At 43.6% G+C, this 26,134-nt stretch overlaps 1 protein-coding gene across 1 annotated transcript in view; it reads right to left on the reverse strand.

Moving 5' to 3' along the window:
* Positions 1-3,536: 3,536 nt before the first annotated feature.
* Positions 3,537-26,134, reverse strand: part of glra1 (glycine receptor, alpha 1) — a 31,524-nt gene continuing 8,926 nt past the window's right edge. The window contains exons 2-5 of the mRNA XM_034598984.1: positions 13,179-13,303; positions 12,852-12,863; positions 4,436-4,474; positions 3,537-3,544 (exon numbers count right to left, since the gene is read on the reverse strand). Of these exons, the coding sequence (XP_034454875.1) occupies positions 3,537-3,544; positions 4,436-4,474; positions 12,852-12,863; positions 13,179-13,303 (184 nt within the window). The remainder of the gene's footprint in view (positions 3,545-4,435; positions 4,475-12,851; positions 12,864-13,178; positions 13,304-26,134) is intronic.

The following is a 26,134-nucleotide window of genomic DNA, read 5'->3' on the forward strand; positions in this document are numbered from 1 at the left end:
AGTGTTTCCTCTCTGAAGCGCCACGCCGCCATATTATACTCTGCAAAATAGGCCACTTGGATGGGAATTAATCTATGTGGGGGGGATATTCTGCTTTACATTCAGTAAAACCACAGTATGTGCTCCAGCCTGCAGTAATCATTCTGCAGCGTTGGCTTTCTGCAGCCCTGTGCAATCACATTATAAAGGTGTTCACCATGAGACAGGCCACTTGGATAAGCATAAATCTACATAGCTGCAATTTTTTTTTCCTGCTCTCAATAAAAAAAAAGTAACATAACCGCAATATGCTCCAACCTGCAGTCCTCGCATTAAAGTGTCACCTCTCCGAAGCACTATGCAATCATATTACACAGCCGTCCTCCATGCGGCCGGGCGTCCGGATGAGCATGAATCTACAGAGGCGGATTGAATCCTCAGGCCCGGTGCACGCCGCCGAGGGGGAGAGGAGAACCCGGGATCCTTACAAATATCCCTTGGCCTAACATTAATCTGCATAAAGCACGAGTGTGAGGAGGTGAGTTGTCTGTAATATGTGCTGAACGTTCCACAACAGGAGGAGCAGAGGCTCTAATCAGGGAGGAGACGGCGGCGGCGGCGGCCGAGGCTTCGGGCTCCGGGCTCTGACCTGTCGACTGGATTCTGCTGAACACGCTGGAAGAGAAATCTCCTCTCTCACCCCCACAATCCTCCACCTCCTCCCTCTTCCTGTGTGTCCCCTTCTTCTCTCTCCTCTCGTCCCCCCCCCCTTCCTCCCACGTCTCCTCCTCGATGACGACTTTCTTTCTCTGGCATGCAGGCACTCGGCTTCTGGTCTCTACATTGATTTGTTCGACTGCTGTCGTGGTTCTTTTTCTTTATTGTTTCCTCTTTAATTTGTCCTTCTTGTTGTGTCCTTGCCTTCTTTTTTTATACCTTTCGTTTCCTACCTTCTTTTCCTTGATATTCTCGTCCTTTCACTTTGACTTCTCTCGCTCATCTTTACTCTGACGTCCTGTCGTCTCCTGTCCTTTAATTTAGTTTCTTTCCTCTTATTTTATTTGTCTTTCTTTCTTTCTTGCTTTCCGAACACACAATTTAATTTTCTTCATTACCATTTTCTTTGGTATATATTCTTCCCTCAGATTTGCCAAATCCATTCCTCTCCCTCCCTCGTCTCCCATCCCCCTCTTCTCCTCTTCTCCGGCCTATTACATCGTCCTCTCTTCCCTCCACATTAATCTAATATGTTTTGCCTCCACGTCTCCTCCTCTCTCTCCTGAACTCTGAGACATTTCCACCAAAGTCGTCCGAAGCCGATCCGGAGTAAAACGATGAGCCTGCACGTTACTGTGGAGGAGGAGAAATGATTTCTGATGATAAAGAGCGTAGAATGTAAAAAGGTTCGAGGGTTCGATGATAATCTCCAGCAGGTGACGACCTTAGTGATAAATGATCACGTTTTACTCCGGAGCACGTTGGTGGAGCTCATCATTTCATCAGCACTGACAGTGGAAAGACAAGTGAGGACACTGGGAAGACGAGGAGTTAAAGTTAAATATATTAAAACATTTTTTTATACTTTAAGAACAAAGAGGGAAATGATTGAGGTTTGGTCAGAGTTGAATTAAAGTGAAAAACACCATCCACTCTTTTCTGCACATGAATCTGTTCAATTCCAGTTCTCTCGATTACTAAAAGGTCCAAAATACTTCTTACTGGTACTAAAGAAATACAATATATTACTCCCATCTTGAAAACCTCGCACTGGCTCCCAATTAAATTTGGAATTGATATTAAAATACCACTACTGTCTACGAAGTTCTCAATGGTCTCACTTAAAATCCTGCAGTTTTAATCTTGCTTTTAATTCAGCCTGATTCTGTCTTATGTTAACATCCCTCATTGAAATCTAATTTCCTTTTATTGGACATTTCTCTTGGATTGTTTTTCCTTTGCAAAGAGCTTTGACTCAACTCCTGTAGTTTTTAATATTCTATGAATAATTTGACTTGACTGAGAAAGTCTGATTACACGAGTGTGAAAACGTCTTTGCATCAAGTAGCGAGACAGAAATGTTTCAGGCTAATTCAACAAATCAAAAGTCAGACTTGTCATCGCATAGACTAAAATATTTCCTTTTCATTGATAAATAGTCAAACACTGAATATTATTACTTGTATTTCTCTATTTATCCCCAAATTAACATTCATATCCTCCCCCTGACTTTCTGTTCTCTATAGTTTTGTTCTGCTTATTGTTGAGTTTCCAACAGTTAATCACTAGAATCACTTTAAAGTCTCTGGGTAGTTTAATTATAACCAGCAAACCAAAACAAATCACTATGAAAATGACATTGTGGTAATTACACACATTTGTTTTTCTGCCTGTTCCTGATAAAACCTCCAGTCGTTATATTATGAGATGAAGTTTGACATCACCGGCCTCTCTCACACATCTCCGAACTTCTTAAGCTATAATTCTCCTCTTGCTATTTGAACATTAAAATGAAAAATGGTTTCTTATTAGCTCGGCAGTGTTTTTTTTTCCCCTTCCTCTTGCCTCTCCTCCCGAGCCGGTGGGTAAGTTATGCGTCGCAGCAGCCCCCAGGCAGACGGGCGGCTGCCTGCTAATACCAAACGTTGTCTCCCGTGAAGCTGACAATATTGGCCAGCAGAGTATGAGCTCAGGAGGTAATTGGGGTCTTTAGTCTGCAAACCAACAGTCTCACTAAACAGCATCCGTCACCCGGCGTCACCAGACTCACAGAGACCACATCCGCACCACCGTCTTCACGTGTTTTAATCATCTCGAGGCGGAGTCATCGTCTCAATGGTGGAGTCTCCGATATCTCCTCAGCGTCGGCGCCGCGGACACGGAGGAATATTCGGTTTCCAGGAAATATAGAATAATTTAATACAGGATGTAACCTGCGTTGACTGTAACTGGCAGTGTTGCCCCCAAACAATTGCCCAGTGCATCACCTCTGCTGTTTGCTCCATCGCTGACTGTAATTGTCTGGAAACTCCTGCAGCACTAATTGCAGGAGGGACCATTGTGTGTATCTGTGCATACCGGATGTGTGCAAATCTGTGTGTGTGCATGTGTGTGTGTGTCTGTGCGTGTGTGTGTGTCTGTGCGTGTGTGGGCTGTGTGGGGGTTTCTGCCTCGGCCTCCACTTTGTGCATGCAAATTAGGGCCACGCACACATTAGTCACGACTGACAGGAGCCACTGTGTAAAGGGCCTGCTGTGCTACGAGCGTTAGCATGTTAAGCTAACGAGCCAAATGGGCTGAGAGAGATTCTTCAACACGGATCAACAGAGAACAAATAGACGGAAGCGTTTACAAAAGGTATTTCTCTAATGACGCGTATTCTACTGCAAGATACTGAAGTACATTCTACTGCAAGATACTGAAGTACATTCTACTGCAAGATACTGAAGTACATTCTACTGCAAGATACTAAACTCTATTGTACTGTATTCTACTGAAAGATACTGCAAGATACTGAAGTATTTTCTACTGTATTCTACTGCAAAATAGTATACTGAACTCTATTGTACTGCAAGATGACAAAGATTTATATTATACACAACACGTTTTACTACTAGACTGGACTTCAGTACAAATGAACTGTATCTACCATATTCACTCGTAATAATGACAAGTTAAAACATAAGTCTGTCCTATTACAGCTTATGTAACATTGACACTGAGGCAGTTGTAAATACTACTCGTATTATACTTCAGTTATTGACTCTTCAAATAGTTAAGATAACAAATGACTCATTGTCTTTGCACCAGAATCTGGCAGCAAGTGGAGGTTTTGTTCAACTTGGCATTAGAGTCTCATGTCCTTTGATTTTCCTTGTGCAGGAGTTCCCCAGTGTCATAAACCTGATGTCAGATCAGCTCTAATTAAGTACACGAGGAGTATTTCTGACCAGCAGACTGATCCTGGAGATGTGAGGTAATGAAACAAGCTGCGTCTCAACATTTGTCTTCATGAAGGAGAGAAAGACCACGACGTCCTCAGAGAAGACCTCGTTTAGTCAGACACATTTACAGAAACAGGCAAAGCTGCTGTTTCTGAGGAATAAACTCAGCGATTTGTCTTTTTGCCACGAATGGAGTGAATTCTTTTTAAGGAAAAAACGTGTCAACACAACGAGTTCAGGAAATTCACCTGAAATATTGACAGATACTTAATTGCTCATTTCACCAGGAGTCCTGAGAGATTTCATCACAGTAAAACCCCTACAGAAGTACATTATCATCTCTATATCTTATATATATATACATTCATATGTATATATATAAACCAAATAGACATTTCCCTGACGTTCATGGAAAACGCCTCATCAGAGCATGAGTGATTGACAGACAGAACCATGGTCAGGGAAGAAGAGAAGAATCAAAAAAAAAGAAAAAGGGAAAAAGAAAAGGAAAGTACCTTTCTTGTGAGTAGCTTCATTTTTGGAGCCTTTGGGGTCTAATAAAAAAAAGATCAGAATTAAACACAGAATAATTCTAACAACACGTTACCAACTATACGTTGTTTGTCCTCGTTAAGGAAAACAACTGCTTTGCCTATCAAGGAGCGAACAAGACAGCAAGGCTGGATTATCTAAGGTGTCGCACTGCTGCCAACGCTCAGCGTGGGCGAGTGTGTGGCAGTGGGGTCGACTCGGGAAGGGCAGGGAGGAGGGTTGGGGGAGGGGGCAACATACTCTGAAGGCAATAGCGGGAGGGAGGGGGATGCATGAGACTGTAGAGGAACAATCTACAGCCATACTGCAGAGGCGATGCACTAAGATGGAGAGCGGGAGGAAGAGGGGTTGCAATGCAGTTCTGTCAACAGGAGCTGAAGTACGACTAGCAAAATGCACTAGAGGAGATGCAAGAGGCCAGAGAGAAAGAGGAGGAAGAGGAGGAGGGCAGGGAGAATGCAAAGACTACATGTCAAACTGGCTTCCTTTTGATTTGTAGCCTCATTCGGCCTTCCAGGGAATTGCACTTTTGATTTATTTTTCTTTTTGGGCAACAGGTTGATGAGTGAGATGCATATTCCACAAAGACCGGCTCCCGGGAAGAAAAGAACCAGACTAATGACGTCCTCAGAATGGATCCTTTGTCCCTGGACTCCGGCTACAGACGCGTGGCTGTGACCCCACATGAACGGATGAATGATCTCCCAAATCCCAAATGAAACCCGGCTCCCTGCTTCAAATGGGCGACATTAATTTGAAGTCATTTGGCTGAAATGGAGCCCATCGGAATGACAAAGGGTTCGACTCCCACCCTCCCCCCCCAAAAAAATGTAGATCTTCAACTTCCTCCTAATGGGTCACATAATTCCAGTCGTACCACAGAAACTTTTATCCTGCAGAGGGAGTGATTTATATTTCTGTCGCAGAAGTGGAATTTAAGGCCTTTCCCCCCCCCGTTCCCTCCAGGAAAGTTACGGCCTGTTCTATAAAGTCTGAAAATCTGTGGTTTGATGGATCCATCCACAGGAAGTACGAGTAAAAGAAGCAAAAAGACAAAGGGTTCAATGTTCTTTGAGCCAGAACTCTTCACCTTTCAAACTAAAATACACTGACATGAAAAATACACTGACATGACTACATGGGTTTTGATAAGAAAAGGCCGTCCCACAAATTCCCTTATGTAAAAGGTCAAACATTGTACAGCTCGTTCTGACCTTCAAGCCTTTAATGGCTTTCTCAGTAATGATCACATCTGGGCCTCTGACAGCGCATGTATTTTTCTTTTCCCAACAAAAGTTAGAAATGTCACACGTTTGAGTTTCGCCCCAAAAATGAACAGCTTCATTCTCCCTCAGCTACGTACGCAGAACTTTCTTCTCCTTCAGGCTCAGACTTGTTGATGGATGTCCTATTTTGCCTCCGAACCGCATTGAGCGGAGTAAACCGGCGCCCGGCCTGCTTTGCTGTACTTGACAACTGCCATTGTGAGGGATGGCGACCCCGGCCGCGTAGAAGTCTGGGAGCGATATTGTAATCTGTCATTGTCAGCGTGAAAAAAAAAGAAGGGAAATGGCTCCTAAGATAGATGGGAAGTATTCGTTGTGACCATGAACTGTTGTAGACAGGTGACTTAAACTCTATAATCTGCCTGAATCCATGAAAGGCAATTTTTCCTCCCTCCTCTGCACATGGCAATCTCTCTGTGTCAGGGCTAAGCCTTGGCTTAGCCCCGCGGCCGGGCAGTCTGTCGAACATCTGAGCACCTGATCCTGGCATTAAACCCACAGTAGCTTTTGTTTTTGGGCCGCGCTCGTCTGGCAGCGGGGATCTCATAATGCCGGCTAATTACCAGCGCTGTGCAGAATCAATTCTCCTGGATTTGTGGAAAGAGGAGTAGAAACGACAACAACAACAGAAGCCTTGATTTTGTGTTGGAAAACAAAGGTGGTCTTTGTTAACTGAGAGCAGGGATATTCTCCCTCGCTGTCTTTCTCCTCCGGAGTTCTCACAGGCTGCATCAGCCGATTATTAGACACGTCTGCCATGTCGACACCGAAAACAGCAGCTCACTGCCTCCGTGATTGTGTCACAGCAGTAAACACTTCTCTCCATCAGGCTTTTTACACCCGTGCGATGGGCTTTAACTTTTTTTCCAAGCTGGTAATTAGAGGTGTGATGGGTTTCCAGGGGAGGACTGAATGGCCTTTTATAAAGCCGTAATCCCTTCCTTATAAACTTATTAGCCACGGACCAGTGGGCTGCAGAGGGAGGAAGACGGAGTAATGAAGCCGTCAACTCTTCTTACAGATCCCACATTAGCTTTACATCGCCCCGAGCTGAAGGGATTCCACGTTCGTGCCGTCCTCAGACTGAGGAGAAACAATAACGACGTGAGGTATTTATAGCAAACTGTGGGACTGGAGAGAAATGGAGTTCACTCATTTTGACAACACGGCTCATTTGACTCTGCTCCAATTGCAGCCTGATGATTTCACTTTCAGACTTCAGCTGCTACCTTTGGCTGCAAAAAAATCAGAGCGAGCATCCTTGTTTCATTTCATTCGTCCGTTCCCCTCCCCCGCCACCCGCCCCCCCCCCGTATCAGTCTCTCTCTCAGTTCGTCTTGAGTGCCCTCGCACAATTGGCTGCCTTTTACCATTACCCCATTCAATATTCCTCTCTTCGCTGCCCTTGCCGTTCCGCCTCCTCTCGCTAGACATTGAAGCATGATCAATATTTTTGTCATAACTCAGGGGAGAGTCACCTCTGAGATGACATTAAAATTCCTCGCTCCGTGCAATATAGTCCCCATCCAAATGTCCTGGCTTGGAAAGTATGGGGCCATTACCTAGAATACATAAAGAGCTAGAGGACCTTCCTCCGAGCAAGGGTGTCCCCTCCCTCCAGTGGAAAGCATTAAGAGGACGGACGGAGGGGGGGGGGGGGGTGGATATTACAGTTTGCTGCTTATTCACGTCTGCTGCAAATGTTAAAAATAACTGAGGAATACTTTAAGCCCACTGGGAACTGTGTTAGCATCAAAATACTGGCGCTAAGCTCGTGGAATACATCCTGAGCAGTGTGAAACCCTGGATTGCACTTTTGCCATCTGCAGTTCTTTCCAATCTCCTGTCGTAAGCAAATCGCTGCAAGTTGGTTAACCGCTTGCAATGCTACCTTCCCTCCCTCCTTATAACCCCCCCCCCCCCTCTTTAACTCGCCCTCCCTCTCGCTTCCATTTTTCTTTTTTACCCCGCAGCCATTCCTCCACCCCACGCTCATTACCATATGCCCATTAATCCCATTAAGTAGCCATTAGATAAGTGCTGATAACACCAAATGAACGTCAAGCTCTGACAGCTGATAACTACAGTCCCACCTCGTCACATTCAACCCCGGCAAGGAGAAAAGGAGGTGCAGAGAGCAACAGGGAGGGTGAGGAGGAGGAGTGTGGTGTAGGATGTAGTGTTGCTTTCTGTAGTAACAAGCAAATATACTGTCGTACGTTGTATATTTACTCGTGTCTGCTCGAGAGGCGAAGTGACGAAGCTGTGGATCTTCACCGGAGGCTGTGTTTGAGGTTTTTTTTCTTTTACACTCATCATCACTGGGATTTAACAGCAGAGAGAGAGAGGAGCGAGCTTTGCCAAACCAGCCGTGGGAGCAGCGTGAAATAAAAGGATTGCTTCCGAAGATGCAAACCCGAGATCAGGCAACTTTCTGTGGCTCTTCGACACGGCTGAAAACGAAAAGCTGCTGACACAGACGAGAGGTTGAGGTTGCAGACGCACTAAGGTTGTTTTCACCTATTCCTGTCTCGCAGGCGGAGATGGAGATGGAGATGGAGATGGAAGATGGGGGGGGGGGGGGGGGGGGGGGGGGGGGGGGCAGTAAAGTGGTGACGACGTTAGATAGCCGACGAGCGACGAGCGGCTCGTTCTGGTTCAGCTTCAAACCAGAAGCTGAACTTGGAGCCATCGTCCTCGGTGCCGCTCAGCTTGAGTGATGATGAAGGACAAGGTTATGGCGACGAGAGAGAGGAGAGTCGCAGCTGTAGTCTGTGCCATTCATCAAGTGTGTGCACTCACACACACACACACACACACACACACACACACACACACACACACACACACACACTGCTTCTCTCTCTCTCTCTCTCTCTCTCATATATATTTATCTGTACGCCGCCACGTGACCAGTCATTACCAGAGCTAGCCGATCAGAAGGGCCTGGTGCTGCTGTTCTACCACATCTCTCATTGGAACTGCACGGTGTCAGTTCTGCTCTGTGAGCCGCCCGCCTGCTCATCCAGGTCAAAGGAGTCCAATTTGTTTCACGAATCAGTGGAATGGGTAAACAAGGCCGGGGAGGGACGAGGGGAGGGATGAAGAAGGGAGGTCGACGGAGGAGGGAGGGGAGGAGACCCCGTTTACACCTGGTGTTAACACCCGTCCTGAGAGATCCGATCACAAGTGGCGAGCGTTAAGTACGTGTGTTCACACCTGGCGTTAACGGCTCCTGTGGTCGGATCTCACTTCCCCGCGCTACATGCAAATTAACACGTACGTCATGTGTGTTGGTTTTGACGATGTTGTTTTGAGTCTGAGTTTACAGATGTGTCCGATGTAACTGTGTGTGTGTCTGAGTGTGTGAGAGGTAGATAGACGAGTCAGGATCTCAATCTCGAGCAGCTTTGATGGAAGCTTTTACCGATTCAATAAAAGTATCGATCAATATGTGGTGATCAGTGTCGATATCGTGGTTACAAACAAACCAACGAGAAGAGAAAAGGTGAAACTGCAGCAGCTCAGAGGACGTCAGCTGAGTGGAAGGCCCTTCACGTGATCGGATAGCGACACGTGCACTTAGAGCTGTCTGCTTGTGATCGCATCACATAAACCACATGTTAACACCAGGTGTGTACAGGGTCTATTTGACGTGCAAGAGGAAAATGGACATTGGTTGGATGGAGAAAACCCTTGTAGGCAGGGTGGCAGGGGAAAAACAAGAAATGTGGCAAATGAAAACTGAAAGAAACTGAAAGATACAACAATAATGTTTAAGGAAAGGACACAAACTAAAAAGAGTTGGACTGTGAGGGAAAGTTAGAAAGCAGGTGGAAACGGGAGTGAACGAGAATAAAGGACGGATTAACAAATAGACTGTGATAATGGAAAAGGTAGAAGGAAATAGGGGCCAGGTAAAGAATTAGGAAAGTTTTGAAAGCATGAAGGGGTCAATGAAGGAGGGAGGGAAGAATAGAGAGAAGAAAGTATAGAAACCACGAGGGACAAAGAACTAATAAAAGGATGAGAAAGCAGGAGGAGAGAATGAGAGAACGGATGAACTCATGGATTATAAATGGCTTGTCCTAAATGTGTCAGGAGTGTTTGCTCTCCTCTCCCTCTGATGGAGGAACCTGCTAAATCAATTGGAAGCTTTTTGCCCACACAGTGGACCCCCGGTCATGATCAGTGTAATTTCTTTTCATGCTGGCACATTCGTAGCTTCGGGGCAAATCTCATCTCTTCCCTCTGCTGTTTCCCTCCCTGCCCTCCATCCACCGCTGCTGCTGCTGAACGGAGGAATTAGCAGGAGCAGTGCTAACGTGATGAGGAGGAAACTGAGGAGGTGGAAGTGAAGTCCTGAAAACTAATTATTCTCTTAACATTAAGTAGCTGTAGCTTTCCACATTCAGGCCACACTCTCGTGTCCTAAACTTCCTGAGAGTCAAACGTTCCATCGGGGAGTTCTAGAGTTCTTCTCACTTTTCATGTTCTAACATGGTTTTCAACTTGATCCTCCTGTTCTAGTTTTCCATAATGTTATGATCCACAGTGGCAGCAGTTAGTGGAGGTTCAGGACAAAGATCCACATCAACTAGAGTCCCACAGTCCCACAGGAAGGTTTTCAACTCTGATCAATTCTCATGTGACGTGACCAAGTGACGCTTCAGTGCATCAGAGCGTAGGTAGGAGTTGTGGGTACGATTCTTGAAAGGTAACGAGAAGTCGAATCTTTCAAGTCAGCAAATCATTCCATAAGATTATAAAGCTAATAACTAATGCTTTTTGGATCAATTGATTGTGATTGATTACGTAGCAAACAAAGCAATTGATCAATTGATTTTACGGATCATTTTACACATATCAATGTTAAATAAACCCTAAACTCAATCCATGTCTCATTCCTCTTCTTCTTCCTATAGTGAGTAGTAGTACTATTACTAGTACTATTACACTAGTTGATTTAGTAATACCAGAGAACTGTGTAATCCTTCATTTTGCCTTTACTCCATCTCATACTCTGCGGTGTTTGTCCCTTTGAGCTGTCAAGCTGTTTATTTCATGGAGGTGATAAATGCTGTGCTGTCGTTAGCTGGTACGAACAAGAAGAACTGCGTGAATGAGCGACTCGGAGAACTCGTGCTTCTCCACTCTGTGGACGTGACTGACGGCCACGTCTGGGAACTCACATCGTGTCTGCTAACATCGACATGACCGACACACTCAGCTTAGATAAAAGATTGTCATCATCCTGAAGATGCAGCGACATCACAGATTGACCCCTTTCTGAAACATAATCAGGGAAGTTTGTATTTTTATATTCATTAAAGTAAAATTCTCTGTGAATCATGAAAGTGTAGTGATGTCATCAGGAGGATTGATCTTCTGCCAGAGAGCAGGTTCATCTGCATTCAACTTTTTTCTGACTACATCACATTAGGAGAACGGAAAAAAAGCATAAGAGCCATAAATTAAAATAACCGTCACATCAGCCTGTTTAAATCCTGATTTGAAAAGGTCGATGCAGCGCTCGACTCAGTGAATCAGACTCGTTGCCAACCGGAACTGAGGAATGATCATATTTTTTAAAAACAAAATGGAAATGGTCTCAAAAATGGACTCGCAGACGATGACGCCTCACAAAACACCCGAACAGATTCCTTTCACGTGAGGAAGGACGAGTGGTTGCAGCAGTTCTGTGGCTGCGGCAGGTTTAAACAAAAAAAACACACTTAGTCACTGTAAATCACTTCCAGCCGTCCCAGTTGCCCCACTTACAAAGATCACCATATAATGGCTGATACCATCACGGCCTCAATGGCGAAAAGAGAAAAGCTGCATGACATATAAGCTGAGCTCCACTGCTGCACTTCTGTTTCCCTGTGTGTTCAGTGTACAAAATATTAAGACACCTGAGTGCAGGCACCGCTGGGGCCAATCAGTAAGAAGATAAAATACATTATCCCTCCAGGTTTGATCAGTTTCCAATGGCGGAGGTTCACAGGCTGTCCGGCCTCTGTGACCTCTGACCCTCATTGTGGGCTAACTGTTTTTTTTTTGCCAAAATCAGACCAGAGGTGGATCGTAAAGTTTGAGTGAACACAAGAAAAGTGCTTCATCGATAACAAATCCAATTAGAACAAACCAATGTCACAATTCTAAAATGAGGGATTGTGTAATTGCCAATTAGAATCTTTAAATCCACCTAAAAACTACATTTACATCAGTGTTTCGGTCGAATTAGACCTCCCAGAAACCACTGCTCTCACTTTGATGAAACTGAGAGGGATCACACATGTACTGTACCTCTTCCTACTGATTAAACCAAAGTTAATATCCAGAGCAACTTAAACAAAACCTGCAAACCTCTATAACGATGCATAAAAAGCAAAAGTGTGTCAATGCTGCTATTGCTGGTAAAAAAAAAAAAAGGCATCACATCCGTTATTACTGCAAGGTCACCAATATTTTGTACACTCAGAAGCCGATGAAGTAGTTATACAGCAAAATAAATCACTTGCATCTTAGTTATTAACATGCAACAAGGCTCAGATGAAATATTTCACCCTAATGATCAGTGATAAAAAGGTGAAACTGCAGTTTTGTCTGACACTGCTCTGATATCTCTGCTTCTTCCAATGACTCCTTGGAAAGATGCTTCATCTCCACTTACTGTGTTCTTCATACGCTTTCATGAATAAGGACGGTTGCCCCAGTTCTCCAATGTTAAACTTATTAGTGTCCAGTGTTCTCAATGAGCTTAGTACAGAAACCTATGACATGTGTCTTTATGGGGGCTTCCATTCAGGGAGAGGTCACTAAATATTAAATTATCATCATAACCAGCATCAGCATGAATCATATTTAGCGGCACGCTCGTGGGAGAGAGGCACATTACCTTGACCCCCACAACAAGCACTCAGGGTACAGTGTGGACACCAAGGAATGTAGCCAACTAGCACCAAGCTAACTTAAGCTAGCTGAAGTATTTCTTACTTAAAGTCTGATTGGGGCTAAAGGTGCAGGGGGGGGGGGGGGGGGGGGGTTATGTCAAGAGAAGGGGGTATCAGGGTCTAACACCTGGATTTACCTTTGTTGTACACTGCAAAGGGCAAATGAAGAAGATTGAGAACAAATTGAGAACAACCAGAGTCATTTGTAAGGTTAAACATACAGCAACAGAATTTTAGCAATATCAACATTATATATAAATATATATATACTTGTTTTCTTCGTCTCTTCTCAGTAAAACAAATGAATACAAACCTTCGCGGGTGAGAATCTTGGCTAAACCCTTCAAAACGTCATTTAGAGAAGGTGATGAAATGCAGAGACACAACATTACCGGCTCTTTTCAGGACAAACGTTTTGGCTACATTCCCGTCTTATCCGACTGAGCCTCGGTGGCAACTCCTACCTTTAAAGTTTGGTCGGATTCTGGCGTCGTAACCCGAGACTTTGCCCATGAGTTTGTCCAGGAACTCGGAGGGCGGCATCGGAGTGGCGGCTTTTCTCGCAGCAGCTTCTTTCGACGCTGCCAAGCTGCAGGAGAGAAACGTAGAAGTGGTTAGAGGAAGGTTCAAAGGGAGAGGTGAGGATTCTGTCTTCATCACACGTCAGAATCCTTCGTAAAGGTTGTTGAGTTTCACATTCAAGGTAATTGATCATGAGCAATGATGACCTGGCACCCGAGAGGGAAAGGAGGGTCAAAGGTCACTGCTGACAATCGGCTGATAATGAAAAAACAGAAGCACAATAAAGAAAAGAGAAGTTTCCCTCCTGGTAACAGCAGCACAAACTAAAATGACCTTAACGTGCACTGAAGGTCACAGAATCCCTGGAAACCTGAAGTGATTGAACTTAATCCAGTGTAGAGATGTTCCGAAACCATTTCTCATTCCCAATACTGGTTCCAATACCTGGAGTTTGCTTATTGGCCGATACCAAGTACCGTTAATAACATATTTTAACATCTGTGTTCTACAAACCCTGTGTGATGCTTTGTTGTATGGCTCAGGATAAACACTTATATCAAAAACAATATCATACAACTTCTCTAATGTAGTTTGAGAATCATGACTGGAAAAGAACACAGATAAATAAATCTAGAAATACACAACAATGAATTTGACCAGTTTGTTGCTTTTCTTTTGGAGCTTTTGTCTTTGTCGAATTTACTGCGTCGTTGAAACGCAGTTTTCAAAGTCTGCTGCTGCACTTTGTCCTTTTCATCCTTTCACCTTGGTGAACTCCTCCTGCTCCTTCATGTAATGCCTCCTCAAATGTGTGATGGGATTTCTTCCACCAGCGTCGCTCCTTGTAAATCTTGCATGGTGAATGTCAGAGTTTTACTTGTGGGACTTTCGAGCATGAAATACTTTCAAATTGCTGAGATTTAGGCTAAACTACCGGGAATCACTTCTTCTCGGCCTCTTTAAAAACAGTACTTGATAGTGGAAGTACTGCTGTTTGGGAGCATTTGATTTCCATCTAAAGAATATTGCAGTTTTACTCTAAAGACACAGTATCAGGATCTGTACTTAGATTTGCATAATCTCAGTATCTGAGGTATTGTTATCGGAACATCTTTTCTCCAGTGACCAATCACGATATCTTTCTCTTGCCTTTGCTTTGCACTTAACACTGATCCCATTCCACCTCCATCCCATTTCCAATGGACATAAATCATATATCAATACACGACTGGTATTAATGAATTCATTGTTGATGTTGCTTCTTTTCCTGGAGGGTATCCCAGCATGCACTTGGCAGAAGCCCGTCCGCACCAGGGCTTCAAGTAAGATGAATTTATCCTCATTTACCAGTAATTCCATTTGGTTTGATCTAATTTGATTAAAAACGGAATAATTAAAAGTGAACTTCTACAGTCCGTGCTGACTGGAGTTTAATGCATTAGTGGTTATTACACACTTCTTCTTCCTGAGGTGTTTTTTTAAAGTAATGCTCTAATTCACTTAACCAGCAGCGTGTCCTGCTGAGCGCCACATTGATTTTACAATATGGCCGTGGTATTTGCACAGTTGACTTCTTTACCTTATTAAGCCCATCATGCTCATTACATCCTCTCTGCATAATGTCAAATCCCCAGGACGGCCTTTAGCCCCACCCCCCCCACACACACACTCACTTCAGCACTTACAGTCAATAACACACACAGACACACACACACGGACGCACAGACACACACGTACACACACGTACACAGCTAATGGATAAAGTCAAGTAAGCAAACAGTTTTATCTGAAAAAAGACGAATCAACCACATACATACAAACGACTGAAACACTAATTGGCTCCACGGAAGACACAACAGTCGTCACGGCAACCGAGACACTGCGGCTGTGAAACTGTATTTGACTCGTGAACAGTAAATATCAACGTTTCATATGCAACAGGGTTCGTTTGACTTCCTGGGAATTAATGAAGTGAAGTCTGCTGGTGTTCATTACGTAGCGTAGAATGTAAATCTGTGTGTTTTCCAATTACTGCACGTTTGCATTGAGAGGCCATCAAAAATAAACTGTTTACCACAGACATGAGAATGAAGAAACACTTATTTGCTCCGTTGACAAATGTGTTTACAGTAAATATCCATATTAGGGTTCATTTGACTTGTGTTCCTATGAATTAATGAAGAGAGGAAGTGACGATTGCCAGTGTTCGTTAATAACCATCAGTGTATCAAGAACGTAAATAAGTTTTAACCCTGAAACTTTTAAGAAAGACACGAATATGTTTTCACTTTCCAAACCTTTCGTCCTGACTTTCTCCAAAATTGTCCTTATTTACAAAAAAACATTTTGACTTTCAAGAAATTCACATTACAAACCAAAGACGTCTGAAATAGATCTGGAATAATCCCGACTTCTCTTTTCAACATGACTTGATTTTCCAAACAAAGCTCCACTTTCTTGAAAAAGGCCCGAAGCCGTCTCCTCCACTTTATAATAACATCCTGACTTTCCCCAACATCTTTACCAACCTTTAAAAAAACGTCCTACATTTGTAAAAAAAAAAAACCTCCAGAAAGTCAGACACAACCTGAGCTGATCTTTATTTCATGACTCAGAATGAAATCCATCTTTTATTCAGGTGGAACAGCTGATTATCAGTTATTGATGTCCCTCTCAGCTGCTGCGTCAGAGGCTGTGTAATGAATTTAAAAGAGACGCGTCCTGGGAATTTTGAGATGAAACGCTTCGCCGCTGCAGTTTGACGGGACCGGACCTGACAGGGACTTCGTTCTGAGCGAGGACTGAACTGACCCGTGGCCGTACAGTACAACTGCATCAGCGGCCACTTGTAGTGCAGTTTGTGTTTTGATTGCATCACTTCCCGCGGCGCCCGGAGCACGAGCGTGGACAGCAGTGTGATCCGGGCTAAAAATACGCCGCTGCACTGACCCATTTCATTTGACTACAGCTCCACAATGAGCTTTGTTAACCGACATGACACAGCGAGACCTCCGAAGCCCTTTTACACTTTTAGTCTCCGAATTAATTACAGAGACCACAACTGCAATTATGAGACGACAGCTGCTGGGAAGAGACTCTTCCCCTCGTATGCACTGTGAAATTTAACTATTTGAAAAGTGACTTCAAGTGAATGTTCATCCTCAAACCATTGATTCGCACTTTGATTAGATTCTTCGACTGTTCAGATCCACTTCTTTGGAAAATTTGAAGTGAAGAAATAAAATCTTCAATCCATCTTTAAAATTCTGAATTGAAATATCACAGAAATATGAGTTTGAATATTTTGACTCAGATTTAATATCACGGCTCCAAGTGCCTGAACATGTTTCTGGAGAAATTTGATCCTGGCCAACAAGAAAATGATTCAAAGCCTAATGGGGATGTTTTCTAATTTTGGTTCTGACTGAGCCAAAGTTTGTCAGAGTGGGAGGAAGTTAAGAGTCTGTGTTGATGAGGAATTATTCATTTTGTTGCTGGAACATTTTCACTGTGCAGCACTCAGACGTCCAGCTGCAGCCAGATCGTTATATCAATGATTGAAAGAAGAAAACAGGATTTTTTTGAGTAAGTTGAGTCCAGGTTAGACTTTAACAACATGATCTGACGTTTCTTCTCTGTTTGCTTTGCTTTTTGGATTTTCTCTTAAAGTTCAGAAGGTCCATGGATCAGACAAAACTAGGATCTGACCTCTACTGACACAGAGCTTATGGCTGAAACATTTTCAAAGCATTGGACCCGGTGATAACGTCCATCCTGAGAGATCCAATCACGAGTGGACACTAATACGTCCTGTTATTCACTTATACAATAACCACTTGTGATGGGATGGGTCAGGATGTTGATACCAGTCTGAGTCTGAGACTAACCCAGAGTCTGAACTGGTAAAACAACAGCGACAGTCGAGTCATTACTTAGTTGAAGCTCCTGATGAGCGCGGGGGAGGAGAGCGCCGCCTCTGCATTAATCTCTCATAAACCCCAAATGACAGATGATACAGTCAATTGCGCTTAAATTCTCACCTTCTAAATGCAGAACCGTTAAATGTGACTTTCAATATGCTAAATAGTGACGCGCGCCGTGATAAATAGTGCCATTAGCAATTCATAAACACGTATTGCAGCCAGCGCTGACGCTTTATCACGAAACTGCTGATCAGAATCACAGTCCGCCGGGTGGAGCCGGGAATTATGGGAGGGGGGGGGGGGGGGCGGGGGGGGGCGTGCTCGGAAAGCAAAATAAAACGGGACAAATCCCTTGTTAGTGTTTGCCTCAGGATGAATTAATGTACACAAACACGACGCTGGAGGAAATAAACACAAAGACACACACATGCAGGTTCACACGAACTAGAAAACTGCTGTTCCGCCTGCTGCTGAACCTCCCACACACACACAGGCAAACAAGGTAACACACACAAACAAGGTAACACACGCATACACACACACACACAGACAAACAAGGTAACACACGCATACACACACACACACACACAAACAAACAGGCCTTTCAACCGACTCGCCCTCATCACGGAAAAACATTGGAAAACAAATCATGCAGGGTAAAGCAAAAAGAGGGCGGGGGGGGGGGGGAGGATGACTCTGCATCTCTGAGATGTGTTTGTGTTTGCATGTGTGTGAAGGGGGGGGTGCACATGAGGAAGAGGAGGAGAGGAAGGAGAAAGGAGGGAGGTGGAGAGAGCAGCAAATGAAGTTTGGCTGCTGTGTCTGTCCACGCTGCTACCAGCTGCTCGGGTCACAGCTCCTGTTGGGTCACCGGCCGGGCCGCCTGCAGAGTCACGTGATCTGCTCAGCACACACACACACGTACACACACGTAGACGCACACGTACACACGCACACGCACACGCACACGCACACACACCTCTCTCTCTCTGTAGTGACGATGGCAGCGCTGACGATGTTCCGAACGATCGTAAATCTTCACGCCGTTAATGAGACGATAATATTCATCAGTGAGGATATTGATGATGCTGCTGAAGGTGAATTAACATTTGATAAATAACGTGAAACATCTCATGAATGATGATAATGATGATGATGAGGTTTAAGGAATCGAACACTTTCACCTAAAGCTGCATCCCAGTTTCCAGACTCTTTGACTGTGGAGATCTGGACTGAAGAGAACATCACCAGCTCCCCTCAGGTTTACTGAGCTTTCTCTGTTTTTCTGTCTTCCTTCAACTTCTCTGTTCCAGTTCACGCTCACAGCTCAAGCTGCTGTTTGCAGGCAGCGTGTGTTCAGAGGGAGAATCTGTGAAAAGCCACAGTGCGCTGCCGGTTCAGCAGCAAACAGCAGACAGACGCCGCCAGAGAGCAGCTGAGGAGCGGAGTTAAAAATTCATCTGAACTAAAGGAGAGTGGAGGCTGGACGTGTGTTTACCAGGTGGCCACAAACACAACCTCAAACGAAAGTGATGTTGATCCTTAACTGTGTAAAAGGCACCAAATGTTTCCTGCATTTAAAGAGTAAAACTATTTCTGTGCTGATGTTAAATGTCTGAACCAGAAAAACACACATTTTAAGTTTCTATCTGCTGGTTTGAATGGTTCCATTTCTTTGTTTGAGCTTTTAAATGTATTTAAAGTGTCTTTAAATTAAAAAAACTAATTCCCACGATATCCTGATCCTGTATTTGAACATTGTCCGTAGAAGCTGGACGAGGTTCTTCTGTGTTTGTGTGTCTGAGCTGTTAAATGACAGTGATGATCATAAATCATATCCCAGCTGATTCCATTAGAACCACGATGACTGATGATGATGATGATGATGATGATGATGATCGGACGGAGAAGTTTCAGTGAACATCACATTGTAAATACCATCATGGCTTCTGATTAATAGTTAAGTTTGTATTTTCTGAATTACCATCAACGTTCACCAGCAGGGGCACAACAACCGAGTCTGGCCCCTCGCTGAGAACCACTAACTAACTTAGTAGGGCCCCCTTCCCCCCCCGAGCCCACAGAATCCCTTGAAACGCTCCTGTTCACAAGTCGAGTGTCTTTTTGATGAATATACAGGGATTTTATTTGTTGTTGTATTTAAGGCAGTTTCATGTATTTATAGTACTAAACATTTGATTCCCTGCAGATTCTAAAAACAACACGATGTAGTGTTGGTGTGGTCCGGACTGAACGGGGGTCAGCTGATCAGCTCTGCTGAGGTCTAAATCTGTGGGAGTCAGAGAGAGGCAGCAGACAGTTTGAGGGAATGAATGACAAACAGAGTCTGACTCAGTTCCCGGCCTCATGATTCAGTCTGATTCAGTCCACTCAAATGGTTTTATTCTAAATTCGGAGCAAATGGAACATGTCGATAGAGCTTCAGGCCGATCGGGGGGCCGAGACGCATCGAGGTCTGAAACATTCGCGACCTTTTAACGTCTGAGATTCTGACCTTTCGGTGGCCGACCTTCCATTTGGTGAGCCTGTAATTCCTCTAAATGCCAGTGCACAGGGCTGACACGTGTCACAGTTAAATCAGATTCAAGCCAGAGGTGTCGGAGATGTCACCTTGGAACACAAACGCTGAGCCAAAAGAGCAGACACGGAAAATACTGAGTTTTCCAATTTCAAAATGTGTCGTTTTAAATGTTATCATCAAGATTCATCAAAATCCAAAGACGGCTGACGACTGGTTCAACTGGTGATCACAGGTCAGAGGTCATAAGATACTCAGAATATACCAGTGATGCTAGAACGATCTGTTAGGACACGAGCTCGGGGGAAACCAAGTAGAAATGAGGGATTTTTATGGGCAGAGGGATAAAATATTATAAATATATATACAGATATGTGCTGAATTGTACTAGAACTGAGCCCACTCATTAAAATGATCTCATTTGTAATAACATGAAGATATTTGATGAATGCAGAATCTATTTTTGTGTCAGACTCCCGTCTTCCATCAGCAGACACCCCCCCCCGCCCCCCCGGCTCGTCCTTGTCGCGGTGACAGAGGTCGTGAGTCTTCAGGCCAACGCTGCACTTTGTGTTTGTCACTTGACGAAAATAAAAACCTGAGATCACCCACCCCCCACCCCCCCTCAGTCTCACACATACACCCTCCCACCCCCCCGACGTTCTGAGATGTGGGTCAAAGAGAAAAGTGTTTTTTTTAAAGCCTCAGACACAATTGGAAAAATCTAAATATCTTCAATAATATGAAATATCTTTGTAATATGTATTTCTGGTTATGTTTACACGCCTCTCTGTCTGTTTGTGAGCAATATTACACAAAATCTACTGCACAGATTCCCATGAAACTCAGTGGACAGATGTGTAACGGATCAGGTTAGAACTCATTAAATTTGATGTGGATTTGAAACAAGGGGGCGGATCCAGGACTGATATTAATGAGTGTGTGTAATTTGATGCAGATGGAAATAAAAATGTGGATCTAATGAATTTAAATGTTGATCCTTGGCAGAGTTACTCAGTCTGAGTGTTAATCTAGTTATCGTTGTTAGTGCCCAAAACTTATACCACCACTACACCAACAGCCAGGAAATATAAAAAAACACAATAATGTTCAGTTGAAAACAAAGTGAGACGCTTTTTGACTCGTTCCCTTCGCTGTGAAGTCATGTTATACAGGCTTTGAATTTTAAAATCTGGTTATTACTGGTTTCAGACACATTATTTTCCATAGATGCAGGAGACTGAGCAGATGCAGAAACTTCTGAAAGCTCCTTCATCATGTTCTGAGCCAAACGAATGGTTTCCGAGCCCAGTTTGGCCAGAAGGCTCCACTTTAAATGACCATCAGTCAAAATCTGAGCTCGGAAATTCAGACACGAGCAGCAATTTGGAACAGACAGAAAATATTTGTGCCTGGAACCACGAGTCTTTTCATCAGTGCCGAATGATTTAATTCCAAAACATCGTCTAGAAGCTATACAGGGAAATATAATTCTTCGTCTGTGATGAATTATGGGGATTGTGAAAGAACAAATGTTTCCATCATCCAAAGTTTGTCAAGCTGTAAATTACACGAGTCACTGGGGCCGAGCAGAGAAAAGCTACAGACCGAAAACTTTCACTCTAACAAGTTCTCTAAATGTTTAAATAAAACTTTAATGTGATAATTGAGTTTATACATTGTCTTTACGACCATGTTGCTTTTATCCTCTGGTTTTTAAAGAAATCAGTTTCTATAGAAGTCTATAGAAAGTGACTCTACTTCTCTTTATAACGTCAGTAAACATTAAGGAGTTTATGTCTCAGTCTCTAGTTTCAAGTCTTCTTCAAACAGCTGATGTTCATTTAGTAAGTTATGATCATTTAGAGTCAAACAGACCATAAAGCACCGGATGTGTTGGGGGGGGGGGGATACCACAGTGTGATTGACAGCTGGTACCATATGTCACGCTGGGTTGACACTTGATTAAGATCTGGTTCCACATTGGATAAATATACATTCATATCAATATCACCTTTTCTAGTTCGTTGCATATGCATATTTGAAAAATGTCCCAAACTATCTTGGCATGTTAAAAAGTAAATGTAATTTCCTGGATGAGCCTGTTTATCTGCTTCAGGCTTCTCTCTTAACACTGGTTCAACGTTTATCCCTCCACGAGATTTCATGGGAATCGATCCAATAGTTTTTGTGTAATCGTGAAGAAGAACTAGTGACGTTGGCAAAAAGGTTCAGATTCTTTTCAGAAACCAAGTCATTCGAGCTGTTGCTGTCTCGCTCCGAGCTGGAGACGCTCAAACAGAAACCGTCCTCAATCAAACACTTCAACTTTACGTCTCCGTCCTTTAGCTTATTGAGGATCACGTCAGTGTCACGGTTTGAGGCCAAGTCCTCACTTTGAAAATTAAAAACACAAATGAAGTAATTTTCTGTTGTTTAGGAAATGGAGTGGAAAGCTGAGGGCCTCCGTCTGTGTGTGTGTGTGTGTGTGTGTGTGTGTGTGTGTGTGTGTGTGTGTGTGTGTGTGTGTCTGTGTGCAGTTGTTCATCACAAACACTTGACGACACAAAAAGACGCCTGCTGCTCCGTCTGATTCCTCCTGGTACGAAACAGGAAGCAGCTCTGAAACAAACCCTTTCAACCAAATCACAATTACTAAACTCGTCATTGTATCAACTGGGAAAACGATCTCAGATTATTGTGAGTTTCAATCGGGCTCATTTCCTGAAGCGATGATCGCGTGGTGATAATCCTGTGATTGAACGTCTCACACTAACCGACTGCTCTGATGCTGAGAGGCTCCCGAGGTCACACGGTGACTGATGAGGCCGAGTTGATGAGAATTATCTGCAGCCCTCGACGGTTTATCACAGATTACAACCTCAGGTGTCACAGGGGAGTCGCCGTGGACACCATCCACCATCAGATAATGGACTTCTGATGGCGTCTCCCAAAACTGCAGAGCTCACACTTTCTGAGTCGATGCCGATCGATGGGAAGACATCAGATGTTTTTCGAGGTCGCTCGCACTTCATCCAATTCTTTTCTCTGCGACAGAAAATTAGGTGGATCAGAGATTATCTCGGCGGCGATAATTCCCAGCGCGACGTGACGAATCCGAGCTAAATCCTCTTTACAGCCACGACAACTGGGAGTGTGATAGGATCAAGCTCTCGCAGAAAAAAGTGGATTGAACACAGCTCTCGCCGCCAAGATGATACAATAAAGCGTAAGACCCGTGTGAAATGGTTTTCAAATTAGCATTGAACAAACACACTGCCGGGCTGATGACGGTGCAATCAGATTAGTCACAGACTGGGATTACACCAGTGTGTCCTCCGCACAAAGATCATTTCCCCCTGGACGAGTAGCACGGGACGAACCTGGGGACTGAATCAAACCCACACTGGGAAATCTGGGAGGCTGAGTCACACACACACTTGTGGACGTTCAACTTGGATCAGGTATATGAGCAATTTTCTGTTTTTATGTGTTTTGGGTTTGTAAGGCTGCCGTCTTGCCCAGAGATTATAAATAACACAATAAAGAAGTAAAGCTGATTGGCTCTTTCTCATCATACTGCAGATATTTAGATATTTAGATCACCTGATCATAGATATTAGTGTTCTACACATTCAACAGATGTTTTGCATCAATATATTCTTGAGAAATTCACTAAAACGTCAAAAAAACTGTCTCACTGCTCGAATCTGCTCTTGAATTTTCTTGGTTCTTTCTTGGAACCGACCACTACCTTAAACCACGTTTCAAGAAAACTGGTTCAGTAGTTTTTTGCATAATCCTGCTCACACACCAACAGGAATGAAAACATAATGACCATGGCGGAGGTAATTAAATTGAGTGCATTATTATAATTATAATTATAATTAAAATGTAAAATGATCCATTAAAACCACAGAAAGAGAGGTTTCCTGGCTGCAGCCACATTTAGTTTATACGTCTCTTTAGAGGAAAATCATAGATAAAATCTACACGTTTTAAGCAGCAGTCAAAAGGAAAAGATGCTTTTGAGTGAAGTGATGTTCACGGGATCACAGACTCGAATGTCTGACAGGTGTCTCTCCTCCATTTCCATAAATGTTTGGCTGATAGTTCAGACTCTTCAAACGTCCACCTGCTCTCACATCACTGTAAACGAGCTGATCTGTTTCCATGAATGAACCAGAAAGAAAGTGAAGCTGCTGCAGTAAATACCAACGTCTGTGGAACCGCAGGAGCACGAAGCAGCAGATACATTAGAATAATCTGCACTTTTATTTGGTATTTCACCGGATTTCTTAGGATCTCTCCAGCTGCGGCTCACCAGGAAGCGTCTCCTCCGATCGGATCCTCCCGACGCAGAGTGTGGCGCTCGGACGGGAGCAGGGACAGCGTGACAGCTTCAACACTCGGGCGGCTAAAGGAGCTGGAATGAGCCGACAGCCTCCTCCTCAGGAGAAGCTCAGGTGGAGCTAATAACAGTGACGACGTTAAGAACCCAGCAAGTGAAGCAGGGAGCACAACACTGAGTCCTGGCTCGGTTACAGCTGCATGGAACCAAGCCAGAGTTCTGTGTCGGACAAGATGGGAAACGTATGTAGTGAGCAAAGGTTGACGAAGATGCTTTTAATATTAATATTCTGATGTCGATGCCAAAGAAGCTTAATTAATATATAAGCATCTGCCTCTTATGTATGTGTGTGAATAGAGAGCGATGAGATGATTCTATACACAACAAAAAGCATTTAAATTTAGGGGTTATTCAGATATCTACTTACAGATAAACTAATAAACAAACTCGTGACACAGACGTCTTTTAAACTCAACATCCCAACAATAAAAAGTTTCTTCTCCCTTTACACCGTCAGTGTTTTTACTCTCAGACTCGACAAAACTCCTCGAGCCAGAAGAAATTATCCAGCTGCTGTCACGAGACTGTCGCCTGAAGAAGAACGACATCCCAGCAGCCGTTGTTTCAGCAAACAGCAGAGGAGACAAGTGACGGAGCCCCTGAGTGTCCTTGACAGGAGCGTGACAGTAAGTGACGTGTTGGAGTGACTGCGTCCACTTAATGCAGAGGTCAGGGTCTGAGGGATGGTCCACAAAACACCGCACCTCAACACTGGAGAGTTTCCTGTTTCCATGACTGTGACGGTTCCCTGGATTATCTGAGTGTCACTGGAACGAGGAACCACAATATTCAACAAAACACACAAACTCAAACTAAACCTTAACTGCAGTGTTGTCACATCAGAAATACATGATCATACGTCATGCATCATAAAATAAGTGGAATGAGGTGTGAGTCTTAAAAGTATCAAACCAACAAACTGTTTAGTTTAGAACATATTGTAATAAAGCGATATAATGTTTTTTTAGATTTAAACTAATCTTTTTACTGAGATACTGTTTTCGTTCCTGTGTGTGTGTGTGTTTGAAATAACTCAACGATGCAAGGATTGATTTTCATCAACATCATTTGAGAGGGTATCTCCGTATGATTAACGTTTGGAGCTGATTAGTCTCAGGTCGAAGGTCGAAGGTCAAGCTAAGGGTCAACAAAGATGTGGTCCATCTTCATCTCTGCATAGAGCTAAAGAGAAACTCTCAAGCTCGTATTGATCAGAAAGGTTTTCCGTCATGTGATAACACATGATAAGTGGAAATAATGAAGAAGTCACAATGATGAAAAGTCCGAAAATGATGTCACGCATAGTTAAAAGAAATTCGATTTTCGTGATATCCCTGCATCCTGTAGAACTAAAGACACAAACTTAATCTTATATAGATCAATAAATAATAAATTACGTTATGTCACTATGAAGTCAGAGAAGACGTCATAAAGTGTAGAAATGCATTAACGTTTTATAACCAATTAACCAATCATGTGTTATAAATGATGTCCTGATTATTACAAAATAAAAATGTAGCATTGCCTGATTGAGGTATTACAGAGCCTGCAGGTTATGTGTCGCTAATACGGAGATTTTCATATTGTTCTTTATTAAGATAAGGATTAAAATGATGAGGATTAAAATGATTTAAAGGATAATTTATCTGATGCCCAAATAAACCTGCAACATAAGCGCTCTCTTATATTTTATACTCCGTGTATTATGTTGTCAAAGAGTCGGACGTGCTCTGAAGCTCAGGTGATATCCAAGAGACGTTCATTACTATTCCACCAGTGAACACACACTTCAATTGACTGGAATAGATCCACTGTGGATTGAAGCGCTTCACAATCAATGGATGTAACTGGCACTCAACCAGCAACACGGTCGAGAGCCGTCCAAGGCCTTTTCCATCTGCTCCGCTTGATAACCTCCCCCCCACCCCACCCCCCCGCGCCCTGTTCTCCGGGTTTTCATGATCAAAGTTCGGATTTGCTTTAATTATTTCAGATCAATGTTGGCCGTGGCTACCGACGAGACCT

The sequence above is a fragment of the Hippoglossus hippoglossus genome, chromosome 10, assembly GCF_009819705.1.
Source record: "Hippoglossus hippoglossus isolate fHipHip1 chromosome 10, fHipHip1.pri, whole genome shotgun sequence".
Lineage (NCBI taxonomy): Eukaryota > Metazoa > Chordata > Actinopteri > Pleuronectiformes > Pleuronectidae > Hippoglossus > Hippoglossus hippoglossus.